Genomic DNA, 22,681 nt, shown 5'->3' with positions numbered 1-22,681 from the left:
AGTGTCAACTGTCGTTATGATTAAAATCATGAAAGAAGAACAAAAAAAATGGAGAATTGGGTTTTAATTGTTTTGTATATAGTGTATTGGGTGGTCTGGTTTGAATCTGCTCTGGCCAAGAACCCGTCTTTCTTTAAACTTTCACACAGTGTTTTGTGTCGGGTGGAAAATCCCTCTTTTTTCACAAGCTTGGAGAACTGTCACTGTTTGTTATAGAGCTTTTTTTTTTTTAATCCAGAGAAGCAAAACCCACCAAAGCACGAGAGGAGTATATGCCATAAGCACCAATGGAGGAAAACACAAGCTAGGCAACAAAAATATGAGTGATAAAAGGGGGTGAGTGGTTAATCTTAAAAACAATAAATTCTGTGGAGAAAAGTGTGAGAAATGAGCTCAGTTTAGCCCACCAGGTAAACTGAGATAATAAGAGAGGGAGAGAGAGAGAGAGAGAGAGAGAGAGAGAGAGAGAGAGAGAGAGTGTGTGTGTGTGTGTGTGAAGTCTGTGGTTTTGCTGATAAAAGCTGACGAATTTTTGCAAATGTCACAAGATTCTCAGGGGATAAAGACCATTGAGCAGTGGAGATGGTCAGATATGCAAGGCCTTGAGCTTGTAACTGACCCTCCTCCTCTTCCTACTTCTTCTTCTTCGTCATCTAACCCATCTAACACCAACCCAACAACAACAACAACAACAAGAAGTGGTAAAGAGACAAGACAAGGTCAAGCAATGGAGAACTCAAGTGAGCCAACTACTACAACAACAACAACGAAGCAGGAGTCTAATGGTGGCGGTGAGAAGCCTGAGGCTGTTCCAACAGTTGGGTTCGGTCAAGTGTTTAGATTCGCTGATGGGTTGGATTACGTTCTGATGGGAATTGGGTCTGTTGGAGCAATCGTGCATGGTTGTTCTCTGCCCATCTTTCTTCGGTTCTTTGCTGATCTCGTGAACTCTTTCGGCGCAAATGCCAATGACCCGGACAAGATGATGCAAGAGGTCTTGAAGGTATTGATCCTAAAAACATCATATTTCGAATACTTAGGAATATTAGTTGACGGCTCATCTCATTAGTGGTGGTGAATTTTGCAGTATGCATTGTACTTTCTTGTTGTGGGAGCTGCAATATGGGCTTCTTCATGGGCAGGTGAGTTTTGTTGGTGCTTACTATATTTGCTTCTTCTGTTATTGATGGATGTTGGTTTGTGTTGGCGTAAACGGAAAGAACTTTTTGGCAATTGGGTGCAGAGATATCGTGTTGGATGTGGACCGGAGAAAGGCAATCGACCAAGATGAGGATCAAGTACCTTGAAGCTGCTTTGAGCCAGGACATTGAGTTTTTCGATACAGAGGTTCGAACCTCTGATGTTGTTTCTGCCATCAACTCTGATACTGTGATTGTTCAAGACGCCATTAGCGAGAAGGTGAATCATAAGCTCATCAATCTGCTTATCTTGGTCATTCTATTTTTTTAGTGTTTTTTTTTTGTCTAACATGTTTAGTTTTGTGGTTCATTTTCTGTAGTTGGGGAATTTAATCCACTACATGGCCACATTTGTGTCTGGATTTGTGGTGGGTTTCACTGCTGTGTGGCAATTAGCTCTTGTGACTCTAGCAGTGGTGCCTCTGATAGCTGTGATAGGAGCTATTCACATGTCCACATTAGCCAAACTCTCGGGGAAGAGCCAAGAGGCTCTTTCACAAGCAGGACATACTGTAGAACAGGTCAGAAATCTGAGCTTCAATTGTTAGAAAATGAGAAGAATCACAACTTTTTCGCTTGAGTGAAGGCGAATTTTTTCCTGTTTCTTGCAAATTAGTTTAGCTGATTCGTGGCAAACATTGCAGACTGTAGGTCAAATTCGAGTTGTCATGTCGTATGTGGGGGAATCAAGAGCACTAGAAGTATACTCCAAAGCTTTGAGAATTTCCCAGAAGCTTGGTTACAGGAGTGGAATTGCTAAAGGAATGGGACTTGGAGCAACTTACTTTGTAGTTTTCTGCTGTTATGCACTTCTTCTATGGTATGGGGGTTATCTTGTTAGGCACCACTTCACCAATGGAGGTCTCGCTATATCCACCATGTTTTCAGTCATGATAGGTGGACTGTAAGTACTATCTTACAATTGCTTAATATGGATTTTACATAGTTCTTTCAAAATCAATGTTGTTTACTTGTAGTTTCTTTTTGATCAAAACAGGGCTTTGGGACAATCTGCTCCAAGCATGGGCGCATTTGCAAAGGCTAAAGTTGCAGCTGCAAAGATATTTCGGATTATTGACCACAAGCCGGGCATGGACCGAAACGGTGAAGCAGGGGTGGAATTGCAGTCTGTTACAGGACTAGTGGAGCTCAAGAATGTGGATTTCTCCTACCCTTCAAGGCAGGATGTTCGCATTCTCAACAATTTCTCTTTAAATGTTCCAGCCGGAAAGACCATTGCTTTGGTTGGTAGTAGTGGCTCTGGTAAGAGCACTGTGGTCTCCCTCATTGAGAGATTTTATGATCCCTCCTCAGGTAAATTTTGTTCTAGTAAGATTGAAACTTGTTCATGAGTTCATATATACATATGTAGACATTTTCATTGTTGTGGATAAATGTTAGAAGATTGAAAATTGAAATATTCATTTATTGAACAAACCATTTCAGGACAAGTACTGCTAGATGGATATGACATAAAGACATTGAAATTACAGTGGCTAAGGCAACAGATAGGGCTTGTGAGCCAAGAACCTGCTCTGTTTGCTACAACCATTAAAGAGAATATACTTTTGGGGAGACCTGACGCAGACCAAGTTGAGATTGAAGAAGCTGCCAGAGTTGCCAATGCTCATTCATTCATTGTCAAACTTCCTGATGGTTTTGATACTCAGGTTAGCTAATTGAGACAGTACTTCATATTTTTTTCTTTTAGAAAATTAGCTTGATCCTAGGTTAATCTGAAACCCTAACATATTTTGAACATCTTGGATAGTTGGCGTTGCTCTACTATAAGTAATATATTCATCATGGATCTTGACTGGATAGAACCAGATTCAGTTTGATTTCTTATGGTTTCTATCATACTAAATTAAAAATGCATTGGTTGATTTGGTCAACAAACAAGGCCTAACTTTTTTTTGCGTTGGCTTTATAGAAGTCAATGTGAAGAAGCACTTGGTTATGCATGCTTTTTGCAGAAAGTAACATGCTTCAGTCCACTGCATGTGCAAGAGTTAGATCAAGTAATCAGAAGTAGAAGACAATAGAAAGATAAAGAAGAGAAAAAAGGGGTCCCATTTTTTTTTTTCATAACATCACAAAAACTTAGAAATAAGCTATTCCTGTGACCAAGATATATAATGTCTATAATAATTCATTAGTGATTTCACTCAAAACGAATCTCTTGGAATAATCCTTCTGTAAGTTATGTTGGAAATCTAGAAAAATAAACATGTATGGCAAAGGAGTTTAACATGAGAGTAAAAGTTACCAAGGAAATGTGACAGAATGTTGAAAATGGCAGGTAGGGGAGAGAGGAGTCCAACTGTCTGGAGGACAGAAGCAGAGGATAGCCATAGCAAGGGCAATGCTAAAAAACCCAGCAATCCTTCTCTTAGATGAGGCAACAAGTGCATTGGACTCTGAGTCTGAGAAACTGGTGCAAGAAGCCCTGGACCGGTTTATGATAGGCAGGACAACACTTGTCATTGCTCACCGCCTCTCAACCATTCGCAAGGCTGACCTTGTAGCTGTACTCCAGCAGGGAAGTGTTTCTGAAATTGGAACCCATGATGAACTCTTTTCTAAAGGAGAAAATGGTGTTTACGCCAAACTCATTAGAATGCAAGAGGCAGCTCATGAAACCTCCCTCAACAATGCCAGAAAGAGTAGTGCCAGGTGCCACACCAGTCATGAATTCTTTTTGAGAATATACTCTGCACGATTGTTTGAACTCTGTTCTGATTATTTGTTTTTGTGCAAAAAATTTGATGCTTATCCTGGTTTTCCTTTCAGGCCTTCTAGTGCAAGAAACTCCGTTAGCTCACCAATAATCACTAGAAATTCTTCATATGGTCGATCACCATACTCGCGCAGGCTCTCAGACTTCTCTACATCTGATTTTAGTCTCTCCCTTGATGCCACATACCCTAATTATCGTCTAGAAAAGCTTGCCTTCAAAGAGCAAGCCAGTTCCTTCTGGCGCCTTGCCAAGATGAACTCTCCTGAATGGGTCTATGCATTAGTTGGATCAATTGGCTCTGTTGTTTGTGGTTCTCTAAGTGCTTTCTTTGCTTATGTTCTGAGTGCCGTCCTCAGTGTCTACTACAACCCAGGCCATGCTTTCATGATCAAGCAAATTAATAAGTACTGTTATTTGTTGATTGGACTTTCGTCAGCTGCCCTAATATTCAACACGTTACAACATTCTTTCTGGGATATTGTGGGCGAGAATCTTACAAAACGTGTGAGGGAAAAAATGCTGGCAGCAGTGTTGAAAAATGAAATGGCATGGTTTGATCAGGAGGAAAATGAGAGTGCCAGGATTGCAGCAAGGCTGGCCCTTGATGCCAACAATGTCAGATCAGCCATTGGGGACAGGATTTCTGTTATTGTACAGAACACAGCACTCATGCTAGTTGCTTGCACTGCAGGATTTGTTTTGCAATGGCGCCTTGCCCTTGTCCTTGTAGCTGTCTTCCCTGTTGTTGTTGCAGCCACAGTTTTGCAGGTACTTAATTCTTTGGCCTTAATTCTTCCACCATGTTGACAATATTCAGGGTTAGGGAATTTGTGAGTTACATATGGTGCATGTACTGACATGTACTTAATATTTGTTCTATTTGTGTACAGAAAATGTTCATGACTGGTTTCTCCGGAGACCTTGAAGCTGCACATGCCAAGTCCACCCAACTAGCTGGGGAGGCTATAGCCAATGTAAGGACAGTTGCTGCATTCAACTCCGAGGAAAAGATTGTTGGTCTCTTTTCCTCCAACCTGCAGATTCCCTTGCGTCGGTGTTTTTGGAAGGGTCAGATTGCTGGAAGTGGATTTGGGATAGCTCAGTTTGCACTTTATGGTTCGTATGCTATAGGTCTTTGGTATGCTTCCTGGCTTGTAAAGCATGGAATCTCTGATTTCTCAAAGACTATCCGAGTTTTCATGGTCCTCATGGTATCTGCTAATGGTGCAGCAGAGACATTAACCTTGGCTCCTGATTTTATTAAGGGTGGTCGAGCTATGCAATCAGTTTTTGAGCTCCTTGACCGCAAAACTGAAATTGAACCTGATGATATTGATGCTACTGCAGTGCCTGATCGTCTGCGTGGAGAAGTTGAGTTTAAGCATGTAGACTTTTCATATCCTTCTCGACCTGATGTTCCTGTGTTTCGTGATCTCTCCCTCCGTGTCCGTGCAGGCAAGACTCTTGCTCTTGTAGGTCCTAGTGGGTGTGGAAAGAGCTCAGTCATTTCATTAGTACAGCGGTTTTATGACCCAACATCAGGAAGAGTTATTGTTGATGGAAAGGATATCCGCAAATACAATCTCAAGTCTCTCAGAAGGCACATTGCTGTGGTTCCCCAGGAGCCATGCCTCTTTGCTACAACTATATATGAAAATATCGCTTATGGACATGAATCGGCAACTGAAGCTGAGATCATTGAAGCTGCTAATCTAGCCAATGCTCACAAGTTCGTATCTGCATTGCCGGAAGGCTACAAAACATTTGTTGGGGAGAGGGGGATACAATTATCTGGAGGACAGAAACAGAGGATTGCTATTGCCAGGGCTTTACTGAGGAAGGCAGACATTATGCTTCTCGATGAAGCAACTAGTGCACTTGATGCCGAGTCTGAAAGATCTATTCAAGAAGCTCTAGAGCGCGCTTGTTCAGGGAAAACCACACTTGTGGTTGCACACAGACTAGCAACTATTAGAAATGCCAATGTCATTGCAGTCATTGATGATGGAAAAGTGGCAGAGCAAGGATCACACAACCACCTATTGAAAAACTACCCGGACGGGTGTTACGCACGCATGATACAGCTACAAAGGTTTTCACACAGTCAAGCCATTGGAATAGCATCAGGTTCAAGTTCTTCCGTAAAACCAAGGGATGACGAAGAAGGAGAAGGCAAGTAAGGACTAAGTTGAAGCCATATACCATTAAAGAGGAGTATATCCCCATATACCCCTTTTCTAATTTTTTTGGGTCTTTTGTATTTTGTTATTTTGGTGTAGTATGTGTATTATCTCTCTTCCCCCCTAGTTTTCATATATATGTCTACTTTATGAACCCATGAAGAAATTGATAATGACAAATACCAGTTGAGATTGAAATAGATACCCAACATTTCATCTATGCTTTGAAGATATGATATCAATCTGTAACACTACTAACAAGTGAATGACTTTCTTCTTTCTTTTACCATACAATTTTGATGCCAATGTAACTTTCATCAGTACAAAACAAGTTAGAGAATAGAGATTATAGGTAGGCAAACCCACATGTGTGCAGACTTTAATTGGCAGACAAATCCAATCGTGCCGGGGAATCCAATAATAAGGGCTTCACAAGTCAAACAAGTATAGCAGCCTTGCAATCGAGTATGTTTGGATGAAAGGGTGTTAGAATTCCATCACTCTCAGAGAAACTGATCGCATGGCAAATGGGGTATCATGGCATTCGATGTAGACTTGTGAAAGACATGTTAGGCTTTTGATTGCATATCCATCTTACTTTCAAACCTCACTGTGAAACAGACTCGATGGTGCAGTCCTGATCTGAATAGGGAAACTCGATATTATATGTGATTTTGAGGCTGTGGGGAACACGCATTATTGGGTGAGTTCATAATATGGTGGTTGGTCATGTGCATGAGTTTAAAGCAAAGGGGGAGGGAAAATGCATAAAGATGAACACAAGAAAATGACCCTTTTGGCAATTGAGAGCAAAGAGGTGGAGGGAAAGTTAATGCTACCATAGGCATGCATGGTAGTGGACAAAGGGCTGTGAGAATTAGACTTGAAGATAATGACATGGAGATTTAGGTGTTTGATTTAGTTAGGGTGGGTGATATCAGATATGTGAGGGAGTAGGGTATACCCAATCACTTTGTCCCCAGGTATACAAAGATGTGAGAGGCCTGCGATGGTGTTTTGATGGTGGTGGAGCTCCTTCATCTTTGTTCTGGGGTCCAAGAAAAAGATAGAAGAACGATAAAGCTCTCCTTGCTTTAATTATTTACTCGAAATCATTTTGTTTGCATTGGCTGTATTAGGGGCAAGGTGGGGATGAAACAGTAGTGGTTTTGGTCTTTTACTGATCTCAAATTCAAGTTCATTGTCTTCAATAGAACTGGCACAAGTGAAAGAACAAATAGAAGAGACAGTGAAGGATTGCCAGAAACATATATGATCATTACTCTTCAGGGTGCAATACAGCAATGTTTGTTAAGAAAGTGGAAGCCAGGGTTCAGAGTTTTCAGACTAACGACACTGAAGTACTGTCACAAACACACACAAAAGGGTTCCACTATGCCACTAAACACTATAGACATTGGACAGAGCATTTGAATTCTTCCCCTGAACCCTTCTCGACATGTCCGAAGTTGTTCCCAGTTTAGCATAGTACTCTTTCCTGGGCAAAAGTTATACTCATCCGTGTATAATTTTAGCATTAGAAACCGGAAGACTTATTACACAATGCATAGTTGGAGCATTTTACAGACAATGAGGGATTAACTTCTGGACCTAAGAAGCTTTTGGGGTAACCTTATTAGGGAAAAAGAATTGCTCTAAAGTAAAGGGTGCCTATACATGACATGCTTGTTGTATAAATGTGTCGTACGTAAGTCAAGAAATACTGGGACTAAATAATTAGAACCATATTTCCAAAAATAAAATGTCAAACTACTTTAATAGATTCTTCACTTTATCGGTCTTCAAGTCATCATTTACAGAACTACAGCTGAAGAACACTCGATTCGAAACCCCTCAGAGTAATCATTTGTTGTTGAAGCAGGTCAGACAAAGACATTGAAGCAGGTAAGAGTTCTGCTGTTCTGGAAACTAAAGTTTTGAGGACTATAGCCACTCATCGGATATTGATCATTAAGTTGACTATTGTTCATCAAACTTTTACTTTCGACAATGTGATTCCTAACTATTGAGCAAACCCAAGTCTTATGACATTACTCTTCCACAAAATAAGACCTTTTCGATCAAGAAAAAGACAGAAAAACCCATAACAAGCCTAGACCATGAAAGCTAAAATTGAAGGCTATTCACTCACAGAGTTGATTTTGCCAGCCATCAATCGGAGTAGAATGGTCAATAACTTAATTACATCAGTAAGGAAATTTACTTCAGGCCAAACATGGGTGAAGATGGACGTGAACTCCTTGGTTGAACCACTCAGTGAATTTGCCAAGGAGTTATTAAGTAATTTAGAATCACCCACAACCGGAACTTATGTCAAATCGTGTAAAGTAGCAGCAATGAAACCAGCTCATAGACCTAACGCTTCAGCCTGAAAATCAGTATAGCTTTACCTAAATTTTGAGTAGAAGGCTTTCTTGCTATTGCTTAACTCTTCTCCTGGAATCTTATTCTAATAATTTAAAGTTTATCTTATTTATAGACAAATTTTCATGCATCTGCACTTGATTCGGGGTTAGGGGGTGTTTTGGTGCTCCAATATCCAGGTATGATACTATGTTACACTACAAAACAACTCCAATAGAAAACTAGATGACTCCAATAGATACGGAAGGATACAGAAGGCAGAATGAAATCTCAGGAAGATCTGTTTCCAAACTTAGACACTATTATTCAATCTTTCTTAGGCTGGAGAATGCGCAGACAGTGTGTTCCCCTTCCGCAGAAGGGTCAAGAGATATCAACAGGGGAGCACAAAGCTGTACTAGGATCGAGGTTCAAAAATTCAGATTGTAGCTGAAGTGACCAATTAGGAGAATTGGTATATGCACGCATTGAGGAAATAAGGGATCTTCATACTTTAACCTGTTCAAAATCTAAGCTAACTGGCTAACAGTATTGACCTATTGTCTTCCTAATTACATAGGCAATTGTTGGGGACTGCTTCTATCATTCGGTTAAAAAATACAGGTTTATACATCCTATTCGCAAACATATACAGAACGATATCCATATCATCACCTCTCTACGTAGACACAACTTTCAACCTAAATTGGGTACTTCAATACTCTCTTTACAGGCATGATTAACCGGTCCTAGTTCGGCATTCTGATGGTCGATTTACAAAACTGTTATCCTAAGCAGGAAACAAAATCGCATTGCATCAATTACTAACAATAATAAAGGCAACCAGCAATGAGATCATAAACAAGCTCGCTATATAAATAGATAAACAGAACGATCATTCTTACAACAGCATCATGTAAAATTAGCTACAACGACTAAATCCAGACACACAAAAAAAAAACATAAACCTCAGATTGACATAAGCTTAGGACCATTATCAGGCATACCCATCCCGGCAGCTAAATCCGCATCGAGCTGTGTATGCGGTGCCTCCAGCAGTTGCTTCACCCTCTTCCTGTGCCTCTTGGTCTTGAAATGCTCATCCCTCACAGTCACATTCGCAAAGTACCGGCTGCAAATGTTCACACATCAATAGGAAGCACATAAATTTTGAGCAAAAGAAACAACACCCAAGATGCTACGAAAGCACATACTCGCAGTGAAGGCAGTAGTATTGGCCCATTCCAGGTAGGTCTTCATCGACAGGCAAGACCGGCGTGGTCATCTGATCCTCGGCTTTCTTGAGACCATCGTAAACCAAGTCGTCGCCTTTGACCAGGAACTTGCTGCGGCGGTGAGTCTTGTGGGAGTATCTCCTCTTCTTCACGCTCCTGTGCGGGCACTTGCCTCCCATTTTGTGGCGACGCAGAGACGAGTTTGGGTTTTCGGCTGGAAAACCCTAGATTGATTCCAACTTTAGGGATTTATGTGTGCACTTTTACGCAACCAGGACTCTACGACGCCGTTTTAATGCATACACAAGCCCACTTGAAGTCCAGTGTTGTGAGCCCAACAGGCCCATTTTACCCAGATTCATTTGTTCATTGCATATTTCCATTGAAACAAATATGTCTTTCTTCTTAATTTGTTTGGTAAAGACTAAAGAGTATTAATGATCATCTGCATGTTGCTCGACTCAGTGTCACATAAAGGCCGAGAAATGCATCTTCTGTTTTTTCTTTAGACAAATAGAGTTGGTGAACAATGTTAACCACGTAAGTATTTTAAAATACTAAATCATTTGTTAGCTTATTTTGAGATAATAGAGTAAATTAACAGAAGTCTCTTTTTAGTGAACTGGTTCCTTGTTATGTTAACCTTATATGTTATAAGAGATTACTTTGTAATTGGGTAATTCATTCCACAACGGTAGCAGGCCGGAACCTATATTGTTCAGGGTTACAAATATAAATATAAATATTCATAGCTATGTTAATATCAATCAATAATCGGACAAGTAATACATTATCTCAACAAAAATATCTTGAATTTTAAGAACAAATATATTTCACTATATTGATTCCAACAACTAGTTTATACCGTTTATTAATCTAAATATGCATGGGCGCCACAAGCCTTACCATAGAATCGAAGGTCAAGTGAATTTCTGTATCTCAGCCAAATAAACCTAGTTCTATATAAAAGAAGCTTAATCTCAGCAATCAAGAGTACTTGCATATGTTGAGAGAATGAGAGGTGTCAGTTGAGTACTGGCTACGTGTGACCGTTAGTGTTCGAAATTCGTGTGATGTAAGAGGGAATTAATCATTGTTCGGTGAACGACCGATGATATGGAATTCATCTCAACACCTTGAAATCAGAGTGCTAATGAAAAGATTGAAATACATATTATTGTAATCACACATGCAATCTGAAGCTCTCCAATTTCTTTTGGGTTCATTCAAAACCCTAAGAATGAAAATTCATAAGGACGGAAAACTTTGCATATATATACATTATATTATAACTCACTCATTGCATAAATTAAAAAGATTCGTATAACATTTATTCAACTCTTTATTCACCAATTGAAGGAAAAATTACAATCATAAGAAAATACATCAAGAATAACATCTGCTGGAATGTTGTCTAAAATCTGGACATCGAAGCATAGGAAGCTAAAGAATGAGCTACAAAATTGGCTTGACAAGCATGCCGAGACACAGATATGGGATGAATTTTAACTCCGTATGATATCATCGATTCATCATGCCACGACCTAATAGGGAAATATGAGGAATGACTCTGCTTACTAGCTTAATTATTACTAGCTTTTCTACACGCTCTATGTGCGTGTGAGAAAACCGCGTCCACACGACGCACGTAAACCATTTATTTTATTTTTTCCGTCACTCACTCAGTAAACATGTGTACTCAATAATGTCCAAGAAAAAACAATTATTATCATCTGCAGTAATCTCTCAAATTAATATAACACTTTTAGCATGAAAAAGAAAACGATCAAGCGGTTTTCTTTTTTTGGAGTAGTGAAGATGGAGAGATAATAGTGGTAATAAACAGATTTTTTTAAATATTGAAATTCGATCTATTTTATCTTTTTCTATTGATTTGTTATATTTTTAATTTTTGTTTATTTGATCATGTTTTGCAGTCAAAATTGGTAAAAAAAAAAAAAAAGGAAAGAATTGCTAGGCAAATCCATAAGTCTTATTGGCTTAATTAATACCGATAGCAAGACTTAAAAACTCCCTCGTCTATATACATTAATACTGTATCTATTATCAACAGGTTAGTAGAAGTGAGAGCCCCCGCTCTCCTATTAGGTTTCGTAACCCTACCCCTATAATACGTCGTTCGACGTTTTCCTCTCTCTTTCCCCTCCATCTTTCTTCCGTGCTTACTCTCCAAATCTCTCCATCATGTCTGCAACCTTGGATGATGTTACAGCTAGCTTTGCCACCTCTTTGGCGTTGGCTAATGATGATATCATTGACATATCACACATGGATCATGCTCGTGATCCTCCACCCTCCACCAATGTCTACCTGTTAGCCAAAGCCCTAACCACCAAAGTTGTTAACGTGCTCGATCTCCAAGCCCACTTCCGGCAGATCTGGCGTCTTAGGGCAGGGTTCCGTGCTCAACTTTGTGCCCCAAATATGTTTGTCTTTACCTTTGATCTTCCCAAGGATCGTAACTCTATCTTTTGGGGTGGTCCTTGGTATTACAACAAAGCTCCAATGGTTGTGCAGGAGTACGATGGTCTCCAAAACCCTAATTCCGTTGCGATGAATGTCTTGTACTTTTGGCTCACGCTTCAGGGGATTCCTCCTGCCTTGAAACTTAAATACATCAGGAATGTTGCATCGGTGGCTGGCTCTTTTATTCGGTGGGATGAGACTCATTATGTGTAATGACCCGATTTTTTTAGAATCAAAATTATTTGAATTCTTAGACTTTAATAAGTATGTAAATTTATTAAACCGCATAATAAGTGTGTAAATTATTTGCATCAGTGGCTTTGCGACGTCGTAAAATCGAAAACGAAACCGTCTTCAGAAATCGAATCGGAAAAATGTTACTTTTCCGTGACACAGGAGTCGACTTTTACTCCGTTGCTCGTTTCCGAAAACTTCATTCACGAAAGTTGTAGAGCTCGTCGATACGAGTTCGTGGACAAGTCACGCGTCCTAATCGGACGTCGTACACGAAAGTTATTGACGACAGAAGTTAGCTTCCAATTTTGGAAGTGGGTATAAAAAGGAAAATTTGAGAAATAGGGTTTCCATTTTCGGAAACCCCTTCTCTCGCATCCGCCTCCCTCTTCTCTCTCTCTCCCCGACCCCTTTCTCTCCCTTAGAAACTCCTCGTCGGGAGAACCGCCGTGGCTCTCACCGCCGGTCTCAAGAGCTTCGCACGACCCTCCACGACAAGCCCCGAGCAGGACGTATCCTCCCTCGCCGCCGTTCGCCACGCCGAAGCTCCTCCGTTGATCTGCAACTCAACGCCGTCCAAATCCTCGTCTCCGGCGACTCAAGCGCGCGGTGGATAACATCTCGACGCCGATCCTCACCCCCGGTGCTGCCTGCGACAAGATTGGAGATCAATTTCGCGCGTCGCCTCGCCTCTGCTCAAACTCGACTCCGCCAGCAGCTCAAGCTCCTCTGGCGACTCTCCGGTAGTTTCCATGGCTTGAATTGGGTAAGGATTAGGCGATTTGATTGATTGTGATGAATTGTTGTTGATTTTGTGGCGATTTGGTGGAGGATCGGAGGACAAGGAGGAGGAGAGAATACCGCCGCCTTAGGCGACACGTAAGGGAGCGTGAGGAGGGTGGGAGGTGGCCTTGGGCCGTGGAGGGGAAGAGGGGAAGGAAATGAGAGGTTTTGGGCGGCGGTGGGCAAGCCACGCGCGCCGGTTCCAGCGGCGCGTGAGCTCCACATGCTGCCACTGTGGAGAGGCGCGAGAGCGCCACGCGTGGTCGCCGGAGGTGGCGCGTGAACAGTAAATTTCAAAAAGTAATTTTTTTTTGTAAAAAGTGATTTATGTACGGTGAATGTAAAAGTAATTTACGTACAGTAAATGTAAAATTATTTTATGTGCAGTAATTGTAAAAATAATTTTTGAAGGGTAAATCGGTAATTATTATTTACTGAGACAGTATTTACGATGGAATGGTACATGGATGTACATGAATACGTAAATAGTATGTACTCGTATAGGAATACGTAAATAGTATGTTCTTGTACAGTAATACGTGAATAGTAATTTCGTGAACATTAATTTTGTAAAAACCTGAAATTGCTGAATAGTAAAACATTATTACTGTTTCGGCATTTAAGGTTTTACGTAACGCTTCTAAATTCACTTCTTATATATTCTAGGTGACACAAGAAGTAAAGGATTCGATTGTGGAATTGTGGAAATTATGCTCAGGAATATAAGGTGAGTAAAAGAATGAACTATGATATGTATATGATATAGTGGATTGTGTAGGTGTATAATTGGTCAAATAGGTACATATATATGGTTTGCTATAATATATACTGTCATAATTTTGATTTGCGAATGAGTTCATTATAGCGTTGATATTTACTTATTTGAGCATGTCTCTTGGATTTGTACAATAACATGTGATGATTGATTGTACGTGGTTTTAACTTGAGTTATGTTAAAACGTTTTTGTGGTATGTGGACCTGTCTTCGGACGTGTTGGCATGTCGGAACCTAGCCTTGGCCGGGCGACAGTTACGATACAGTTAGAGCTCTAGTCTGTCTGTCGGTGTACTGCATGAGAGGTAACAGATGAGTTATCGGCTTATGAGTACCCATATTTTGGATGTTGGGGAGCAAGTGGTTGCCCAATGTCGGGCGGCGTACTAACATGAGGGGTAACAGAGATGTACCAGCGCTCATGAGTACCCGTATTATAAATGTATTTGAGTAAACAGAGGGGTTGCCCGATTTCTCATGAGCATATATATTTTCTGATATTATTGGACAACTAGATGGGCCGTCCAATGACTCATGAGTGCATTTATGATTAATACTTTATGTATTTTCTTATGTATTTATATGCGAGTTATATTGTTGTTTTTACTCATACGAGCTGCAAAACTTACTGGGTTTGTGTTTACAATCTCGGTGCACCTATTCGATGGTGTAGGGAATAGTTCCACATGTGTGGATTAGCGGAATCGACGGACAACTCTGAAGACTTTGAAGTTGTTTATTTTATATTGTGGTGAGGATTGGGAGGATTTTACATTTCCATTTGAAATAATGCTTGAATTTTAAATTGATTTTGTAATAATCCATTTGACTCAGTTGTACTATGAACTCAGTAGTGATACGTTGTGACGATAAGATAATTTCGAATTATTGAGATTGTTTTTGAGTTTTTCATGGCTTCGATTTTCGAGTTTCATACTTGAAATATCGAGGTCGTGACATTATGAGCAGTATAAGTTGGTGCGGGTTAGGGTTTCTCACCCTCTGAACCGACCCTTCTATCTGAAGAAAACCCTTAAAATTATTGAGGGTGTAGTGGAAGAAATTCATTTTCATTTTATTGGGGTTTTCCGGAAGTGTAAGTTGATCCAGCATGATGATGAGCACTGCTTCGACGGGGTGGCGAAGGGGCTGCATGGCCTATATTCCTAATTTGTTACTCACCAAGCTTCCAAAGATTGGACTCTAGGAGGGTATGTTCTTGTTCAAGGGTCAGGGATCTTCTGCATATCCACCTATTGAAAGTGCTCTATTTCGTCCCAAGCCAGTTTTGCGCAAGCCGGTGATTCTCAGTCGTGACCTTGTGGAACAATCTCAGAATTCTGCACCCCTAGCTCTTGTTCAGGTGGTGAATGCACCGGTTCCTGAGAAGGAAAACCCGACCCTTGCTTCTCTCAAGCGGGCTCGGCAAACACCACGTGCTTGAGATCATCTCGCACAAATTTTATGATGAACCTCCACAAGTTATGCAGACTAAACATCCTCCAAAGCATAATACAAACTCCCAACACGAATACGAACAGCATCATTAGCAGTTATGCCAATACCTCGATCAACTAGAACTAGATTTACGTCTAAAATAAAATAGGACAAGGGTAGAGGCTTTTTACTTTTCTTTTCTGCTCGCTTCATTCAAGGATTTCAAGCTGCAATTGCAGCTGATCTTTGTAATATTTGATTAGTTCTCGTGTTTACGAATGGTTGTCGATTTAATTCAAAAAAAAATTAACTAGATTAATAGAAACAAAGACACATAGTATGGATTCTTATTTCATGCACACAGTAAATAAAAACTAGTGCTTTATATATTGTGGGAAAATGTTTTAGCACCAAAATATGACGCCAGATCCGGCGCCGCATTAATCTCACGTGACATGCCAAGTCACATTTTCATGTCAGCAATTACAATAATCACAAAATGTCATTTTTAAATGAAAAGTCGATCTTATTCTTGTTAATCCAACGCTCTATATTATTATAAAAAAATTGTAGTTCTTTTTTATATCATTTATTTTTTTCCAAATGCTTTCAAAATGTAATTAAAAAATACAATATATAAAAAGTATGCTTGAAAAATATATAGATATATATATATATGTGTGTGTGTGTGTGTGTGTGGTGTCTATATGGTAATTGTATTAATTAATTATAGCCATTAATTAATCGTAAATATAAATTAATTAAATAAGAAAGTCATGAATCTTGACATATTTTTCACTAGAAAGATTATCATCGACATAATTGTATTAAATATGGTATTAATTAAGATATATGTATTCTAGAAAAAATAACATTTGTTACCTTGCATATCCTCTTAAATCAATTATACTCTAACAAAACAATATGCCCTTTCAGAAAAAAACCAAAATAATCTTACCAAAAGCTTTCATCTAAATATAAATATTGTAGTTACCTTACATATATATATATATATATTTTTTAAAATATATTTTGTGCATATATATATATATATATTTCGCGCGTGCACACATATATTTCAAGCATAATTTCGTGAATTTTAATTTTTTAAATTGTATTTTATAAGCATTATTGTGATAACAAATAAGAAATGATAAAAGAAGAAAAAATATTTGTATAATAATTTAAAACCGTTGGATTAGCAATGATATGATTGTATTTTCATTTAAAATGACATTTTTATATAATTTTAATTGTTGATGTGGAAATGTGACGTGACATGCCACGTAGGATTGCGGCGCCGGATTTGACGCCATATTATAGCGTCCTAGCACTCCTCATATATTGTGTAGCTAAATATAAAGCGACAATAAGTACGTTCTACCCTAACTTGTAATTTTTCATCGGAATCAAAGCAGTATAGAATGTGTGCACGTAGTTGACCCTAAACGTACATAACTTAAAAGACGACCTCAGACTTTTAACAGATAGACAATGCTGGTTGAAATGCATCTCCAAAACCAAACGTCCACTGAGACCCCATCGTACTTGTAAATATAGATCGAGATTAGCTTAATTTTTGTCTCGTACAAACTACAAATTAAAGGAGTTTCAATGAAAAATCCAACAATAAAATTTGATCGAGTAAAACTGTTTGCCTTGTCTTTTTAAATGAGAGTACTAATTAATTTAGTCCAACGAATTGGAACCATTATTGCTCATAACATATATTATGAAATTTTTTAAAACCACTAAATTTAAGTACCATGCAACTTTACTGACCATTTATTTTAAGTTACCCAGATGAAATCAGTAAATAATATGCTGAAGATTTGTCAGCTGCATTTGAATTTTGAGGTTTTCCTACTTGGTTTACTGTTGTGTTTAAGAGTCGTATAGATGCAGCCTTGGTGTCAGGTCAAACTAATTTTCACCTCTGCATGTTCTAAGCTTATTGAAAGATCAGAACACTAAAAAGTGAACACAGTCGATCTCTAGATGACGATCGAAATACAAAGCTATGTTTTTATATGTTTCTGTAGACGCAAGAAATTTATTGAAGTAAATCATCTTCATTAAATAATTAAATCGAACAAAGTTTGTGCGGATCCGAATAAAACTCGTGTCAGCACATAAATGGATGATCGTAATCAAAACTACGTGATTCCGACTTAAATCGGAAATTGAATGTCATTGACGATCGAAATGGTAATCGGACATTTGATTAAATTAATAAATTCATTTACGGTTATAATTAAATCAATTATTTGAATCTGTTTAATTTAGTTATTCTCATAATTAATTTTAAATTAATCAGAAAATACATATTGATTTAATTATACAACTAAAGAAATATTATTATTTTAGTGTCATTAAAATATTCTATAAAATAGAAGCCTTGACACTATAAATACCCCTTTCAACATAAAGAGAAGGATGATTTTTTATGTTGGAGAAAAAGAGAGAAAATCATTTGAGCAAGATCACTCTCGAGAAATCCTGAATTCTCCCAAGTCCACGAAGAATCATCAAGCTACCAAATCGCTTGTTCTTCATCAAATCCAAATTCAAACTCAAGTCCACGAAGAATCATCAAACTACCAAATTGATCGTTCTTCATCAAATCCAAATCCAAACTCAAGTTCTCAAGATCAAGTGCATGTCACCATTGAGCTAAGTTACATACAGAGATAGAATCAGAGGAGTTCACAAAGATTGTAACCTCGCGCTTGATTATCAATAAATTATATTTTATTTGTACACGTGTCTGCACTCTTTATTTGTTTTCAGATTCTCGGTCTACAAATTGGCACGCCCAGTGGGACATTTTTGGCCTCTCATCTCCTTCTTTGAAGAAATCTTCAAATCTGTTTGTGCGATGGCTTCCGAGAACAACCAAGCCGTTCCATCGAAGAAATCCAAGTCCACAACCGCGAGATCAAGCGGAGAGGCCGAGCCGGTCAAGAACTCTAAACAAACATCCGCCATGCTGAATGTGATGCATAAAGCCTAAAAATATTTTATTGACTGCTGTCAAGTCTATGAATTGACAACAGTCAAGCGATTAGGTTGTTTACGTTCTTGAAACTTTTGAAAGCCACCGTGGTAAATATGATGTGTAAAGCCTAAAATACTTTAATTGAGTGTTGTCAAGTCTATGAATTGAGAGCAGTCAAGCGATTAGGTTTTTTAAGTTCTTCAAAGCCGCCGGAAATCAACGCGTTTCGAAAACAGTCAAATTTCTAAATCGACCACAACACTCGAATTTTTGTCAATATCCTACAAAAAAAGGGGGGTCAAAATCAAACCATGAAAAAAAAAAGATTGAACGCAAAGATCATTAATCAAGCCTTTATGTATGCATGCATGTGCCTACACGTGATGAATGATTATGCTCCACTATGTCACCATTTTCAACAATGACTGGTACTACATAATTGTTGGATGACCCCTAATCATGATTGGTCAATGTAATGACCGGTGCGTTTGGTCTGTTCTCACTACTTTCCATCAGTCTTATCAATCAGGAAAATAATATTGATTATACACAAAAAAAATCATGAAACAAGTATTGAAGACGATGAGTATAAACAGAAGTGATCGGAGAAGCCAAACAAAACTCACCATCTCAAACATGAAAACCCATAAAAAAAACCAAACCAAAACCCCTTCTAGTTTCTCTTCGCTCCTCAACTATCAATCCCAAAAATTTTCACTCGGAGAAGACGAGTATGTTGCAGCTATCACCTGTTTCTACAAGTTTAAGGAAATTCAAGAAAGCTGGAGAAATTAGTCGTTTGGCAAAAATGATTTATGCGAGACTAAACAGTTGGAGATGGGGAAAGTTGAGCCTGCTGAAGACAGAATCTTGCAAAGTTTTTTTGAAGAAGTGATGGTACTCAAGGCTCACATGGAAGAAATTACGAACCTGCTTCTTGATCTCCAGGATCTGAATGAAGAAACAAAGTCCACTCACAGTGCTAAAGTCCTTAGGGGGTTGAGGGACCGAATTAATGCTGACATGGGAAGGAAGTCATGTTGATCGAATGAGGCTTTCGGTGATTAGTGGACTAAGAGTCAAGTTGAGAGAGATGATGAATGATTTTCTGGCTTTGAGGGAGCAGATTGTAAGGGAGCACAAAGAGGGTCTCAGGAGGAGGTACTATAATGCCACCGGAGAAAAAGCAACTGAAGAAATTAAGGATGGAGATGAAAATTGAACAACAATAAGCAATGAATGAAATGGTTTTTTTTTTCCTCTTCTGTGTATTGAACTAGAAGATCACGGACGATTAAATAGAACTTTATGGGACATTAGTCAAACATTTAAGCTGTATAAAGTGAAAAGGAAATGCATGCAGAATACAAAAGCATGCTCAAGTAGACAAACATGCAGCTGCATTAATGCAGGTAGAGAAAAAAAACCAACACTGCTAAGCAATCAATGCTAGAGAAGAAATTTGTCAATGATCATCAATAAATGCTCAAGCCATACCAAATCAACACCAAATCAAATAAATCGACGGGAAAATCAGTAATTTCCCTTTGTGTCTAACTAAGTCTCGAAAGTCATAAGGAAAGATTACTACAAAATTTGCGGAGCCCCGGAAGCTAAAAGTCTCCAAATCAAAGTATATACTTCAAGCTGCGCTTTCGCCACGCAACGATGACATGTCTACAACACGACTTGAAGTGGAGCCATTTGTAGACACAAGAAATTTAATAAAGTAAATCATCTTCATTAAATAATTAAATCGACCAAAAACCCAACAAAATTGCACACGTGGCCCAAAAGTCAACAAAGTTAGTGTGGATCCGAATAAAACTCATGTCAGCACATAAAAATGGATGATCGTGATCAAAGCTATGTGATTCCGACTTAAATCGGAAATTGAATGTTATTGACAATCGAAATGGTAATCGGACATTTGATTAAATTAATAAATACTTTTACGGTTATAATTAAATCAATTATTTGAATCTGTTTAATTTAGTTATTCTCATAACTAATTTTAAAATAATTAGAAAATACATATTGATTTAATTATACAACTAAATAAATATTATTGTTTTAGTGTCATTCAAATATTCTATAAAATAGAAGTCTTGACACTATAAATACCCCTTCCAACATAAAGAGAATGGGGATTTTTTATGCTAGAGAAGAAGAGAGGAAAAATCACTCGAGAAATCCTGAAGTCTCTTAAGTCCACGAAAAATCATTAAGCTACTAAATCGCTCGTTTTTCATCAAATCCAAATTCAAACTCAAGTCCACGAAGAATCATCAAGCTACCAAATCGTTTGTACTTCATCAAATCTAAATCCAAACTCAAGTCCACGAATAATCATCAAGCTACCAAATTGATCGTTCTTCATCAAATCCAAATCCAAACTCAAGTTCTCAAGATCAAGTGCATGTCACAATTGAGCCAAGTTACATACAGAGATAGAATCAGATAAGTTCACAAATATTGTAACCTCACACTTGATTATTAATAAATTACATTTTATTTGTACACGTGTCTGCACTCTTTATTTGTTTTCAGATTCTCGTTCTACAGTTTCAACTACACCTTTATTAATGGATAGAATACTTCATTAGCACTTAAGTATTAACTTGCTCTATTATTTGGGACATTTCGGTCCCGAATAAAGTCAAGTTGTTCCCCTCAGAGAGCTCGCCATGCTTTCTTACCCTGTGCTGAGAGCATGTTTAAGCGCAAGGTGAGCCCTACAGATATTTGTGGGAGATGTGGAAATGCAGCTGAATCAGTTATCAATAGTTTATGGGAGTGTCCTAAAGCCAAAAAGGTCTGGACCCTCACATGGTTGAGTGGTGTTATTAAAGTTTGGAGTCCTTGTTCCTTTTCTGATCTTCTATTGAGAGTGACTGAGGAGGTTCAAGTAAAGAAGTGGAATTGTTTGCTTTGTTTAGCTGGTGGATTTGGAAGTGCAGGAATGAAGAACTCCACGGAAAAGCAGGCATTGCTCTTCAGGTTCTTATGGCTTGGTGTTTGGAATGGCAGAGTGAGCTTGCCAGGGTAGTAATTGAGAATAGCAATTCTACAGGTGTGGGATTTAATCAGGATTTAGAGCATACCCAGGTGCGTAATTTCTCTGGTCCTACAGTATATTTTGATGGGGATGTAAATGTAGAAAAAAGCAAGATTGGGCTGGGGCTGTTATTTTAGAGTCAAACAAAAATCTTATTGGAGATGTGTCAATACCTATTCCTCTCCTTCTCTCTCTCTCTCTCTCTCTCTGTTAGCCTCTGAAGCTCTTGACTTATGGCATGGTCTAAGTATTGTAAGGAGTTGGGAGAATTTTAATTAAAGGTGACGCCCTTAATGTGTTGAATGGTCTGAGAGTGCATGGATGGGATTTAAGCCAAATTGGAGGAGTGCTTGTTGATGCAGTGAGATTGTTAATGGGTGAGTTTGAGATTGTTTCATGAAAGTATGTGAAGAAGCGCTTTAATCATATTGAGTGAAAGCTAAATATTGTAGAACACTAATGTAGACAAAAATTAGAAGATATTGACATAGTTCTAATAAGAAGATATTCAACAAGCAAAAATTTTATTATCCTAAACTCCATCGGGAGAAATAGTATTTCCTTCTAAATAGTGAAGTGTGTCAAAAACTTGATTTTTTTTCTTCACTTAATTTTTCAAATCGATCTTCATGTCATTATGGATCTAAGAATTAGAACAAAAATTAATTTAATGGGATGCAAAGGCATCATGCTTACCAAAATGTTTCTAATTAAGTACATGAGTGTACATCTATTACAGCTGCCGGCCTTATAATATAACTTTTGGATCAGTTCAACATAAAATTGAAATTAGGGAATTAGACTGATACATTTAATTAAGTTCACAGTCCCACCAAAAGAGTGCAAAAACAAGGACTTACCACCTCCTGCTAGGCTGCTAGCAACAGGTAAACAAAAACTAGTTCTTTAAGAAAGCAAGTAAAAAGAACAGTCCTATGACTCCTATCCAGAAACCACTGAAACCAGTTCTGCGGACAACAGAAAATTAAAGTCAGTAACGTACCCTTGCATAATTGAAGTACCCCATCACAATTTCATTTGATCATATATTAAATTTTTTGGTAATTTATATATGTGAGGAAATGTACAAAGATCTATCAGCTATGTTTGAGGCTCAGAACTCATTACCATCTTCAGAAGTTAACCATACTACTCAGCTGAAATGATCGAACAACGAGTGAAATATCGAGT

At 38.4% G+C, this 22,681-nt stretch overlaps 2 protein-coding genes across 2 annotated transcripts; one reads left to right on the top strand and one right to left on the bottom strand.

The window, feature by feature from the left end:
* The first annotated feature begins 453 nt into the window (after nucleotides 1-453).
* On the top strand, nucleotides 454-6,345 carry LOC126798640 (ABC transporter B family member 1). Its single transcript, XM_050525651.1, has 10 exons — nucleotides 454-1,003; nucleotides 1,088-1,142; nucleotides 1,244-1,419; nucleotides 1,520-1,720; nucleotides 1,844-2,103; nucleotides 2,197-2,513; nucleotides 2,646-2,869; nucleotides 3,502-3,875; nucleotides 3,993-4,707; nucleotides 4,830-6,345. The coding sequence occupies exons 1-10, from the start codon at nucleotides 539-541 to the stop codon at nucleotides 6,117-6,119; spliced, it is 4,077 nt and encodes a 1,358-aa protein (XP_050381608.1). The 5' UTR covers nucleotides 454-538; the 3' UTR covers nucleotides 6,120-6,345.
* Nucleotides 6,346-9,338: 2,993 nt separating this feature from the next.
* Nucleotides 9,339-9,967, bottom strand: LOC126799808 (uncharacterized). Its single transcript, XM_050527066.1, has 2 exons — nucleotides 9,698-9,967; nucleotides 9,339-9,615 (listed from the first exon to the last, which is right to left on the bottom strand). Exons 1-2 carry the CDS (start codon nucleotides 9,895-9,897, stop codon nucleotides 9,453-9,455), a joined length of 363 nt encoding a protein of 120 aa, XP_050383023.1. The 5' UTR covers nucleotides 9,898-9,967; the 3' UTR covers nucleotides 9,339-9,452.
* Nucleotides 9,968-22,681: the final 12,714 nt, after the last annotated feature.

This window comes from Argentina anserina, chromosome 6 (assembly GCF_933775445.1).
Source record: "Argentina anserina chromosome 6, drPotAnse1.1, whole genome shotgun sequence".
Lineage (NCBI taxonomy): Eukaryota > Viridiplantae > Streptophyta > Magnoliopsida > Rosales > Rosaceae > Argentina > Argentina anserina.
The sequence above is the reverse complement of the archived record's forward strand: the minus strand, read 5'-3'. Positions and strand labels throughout refer to the sequence as shown.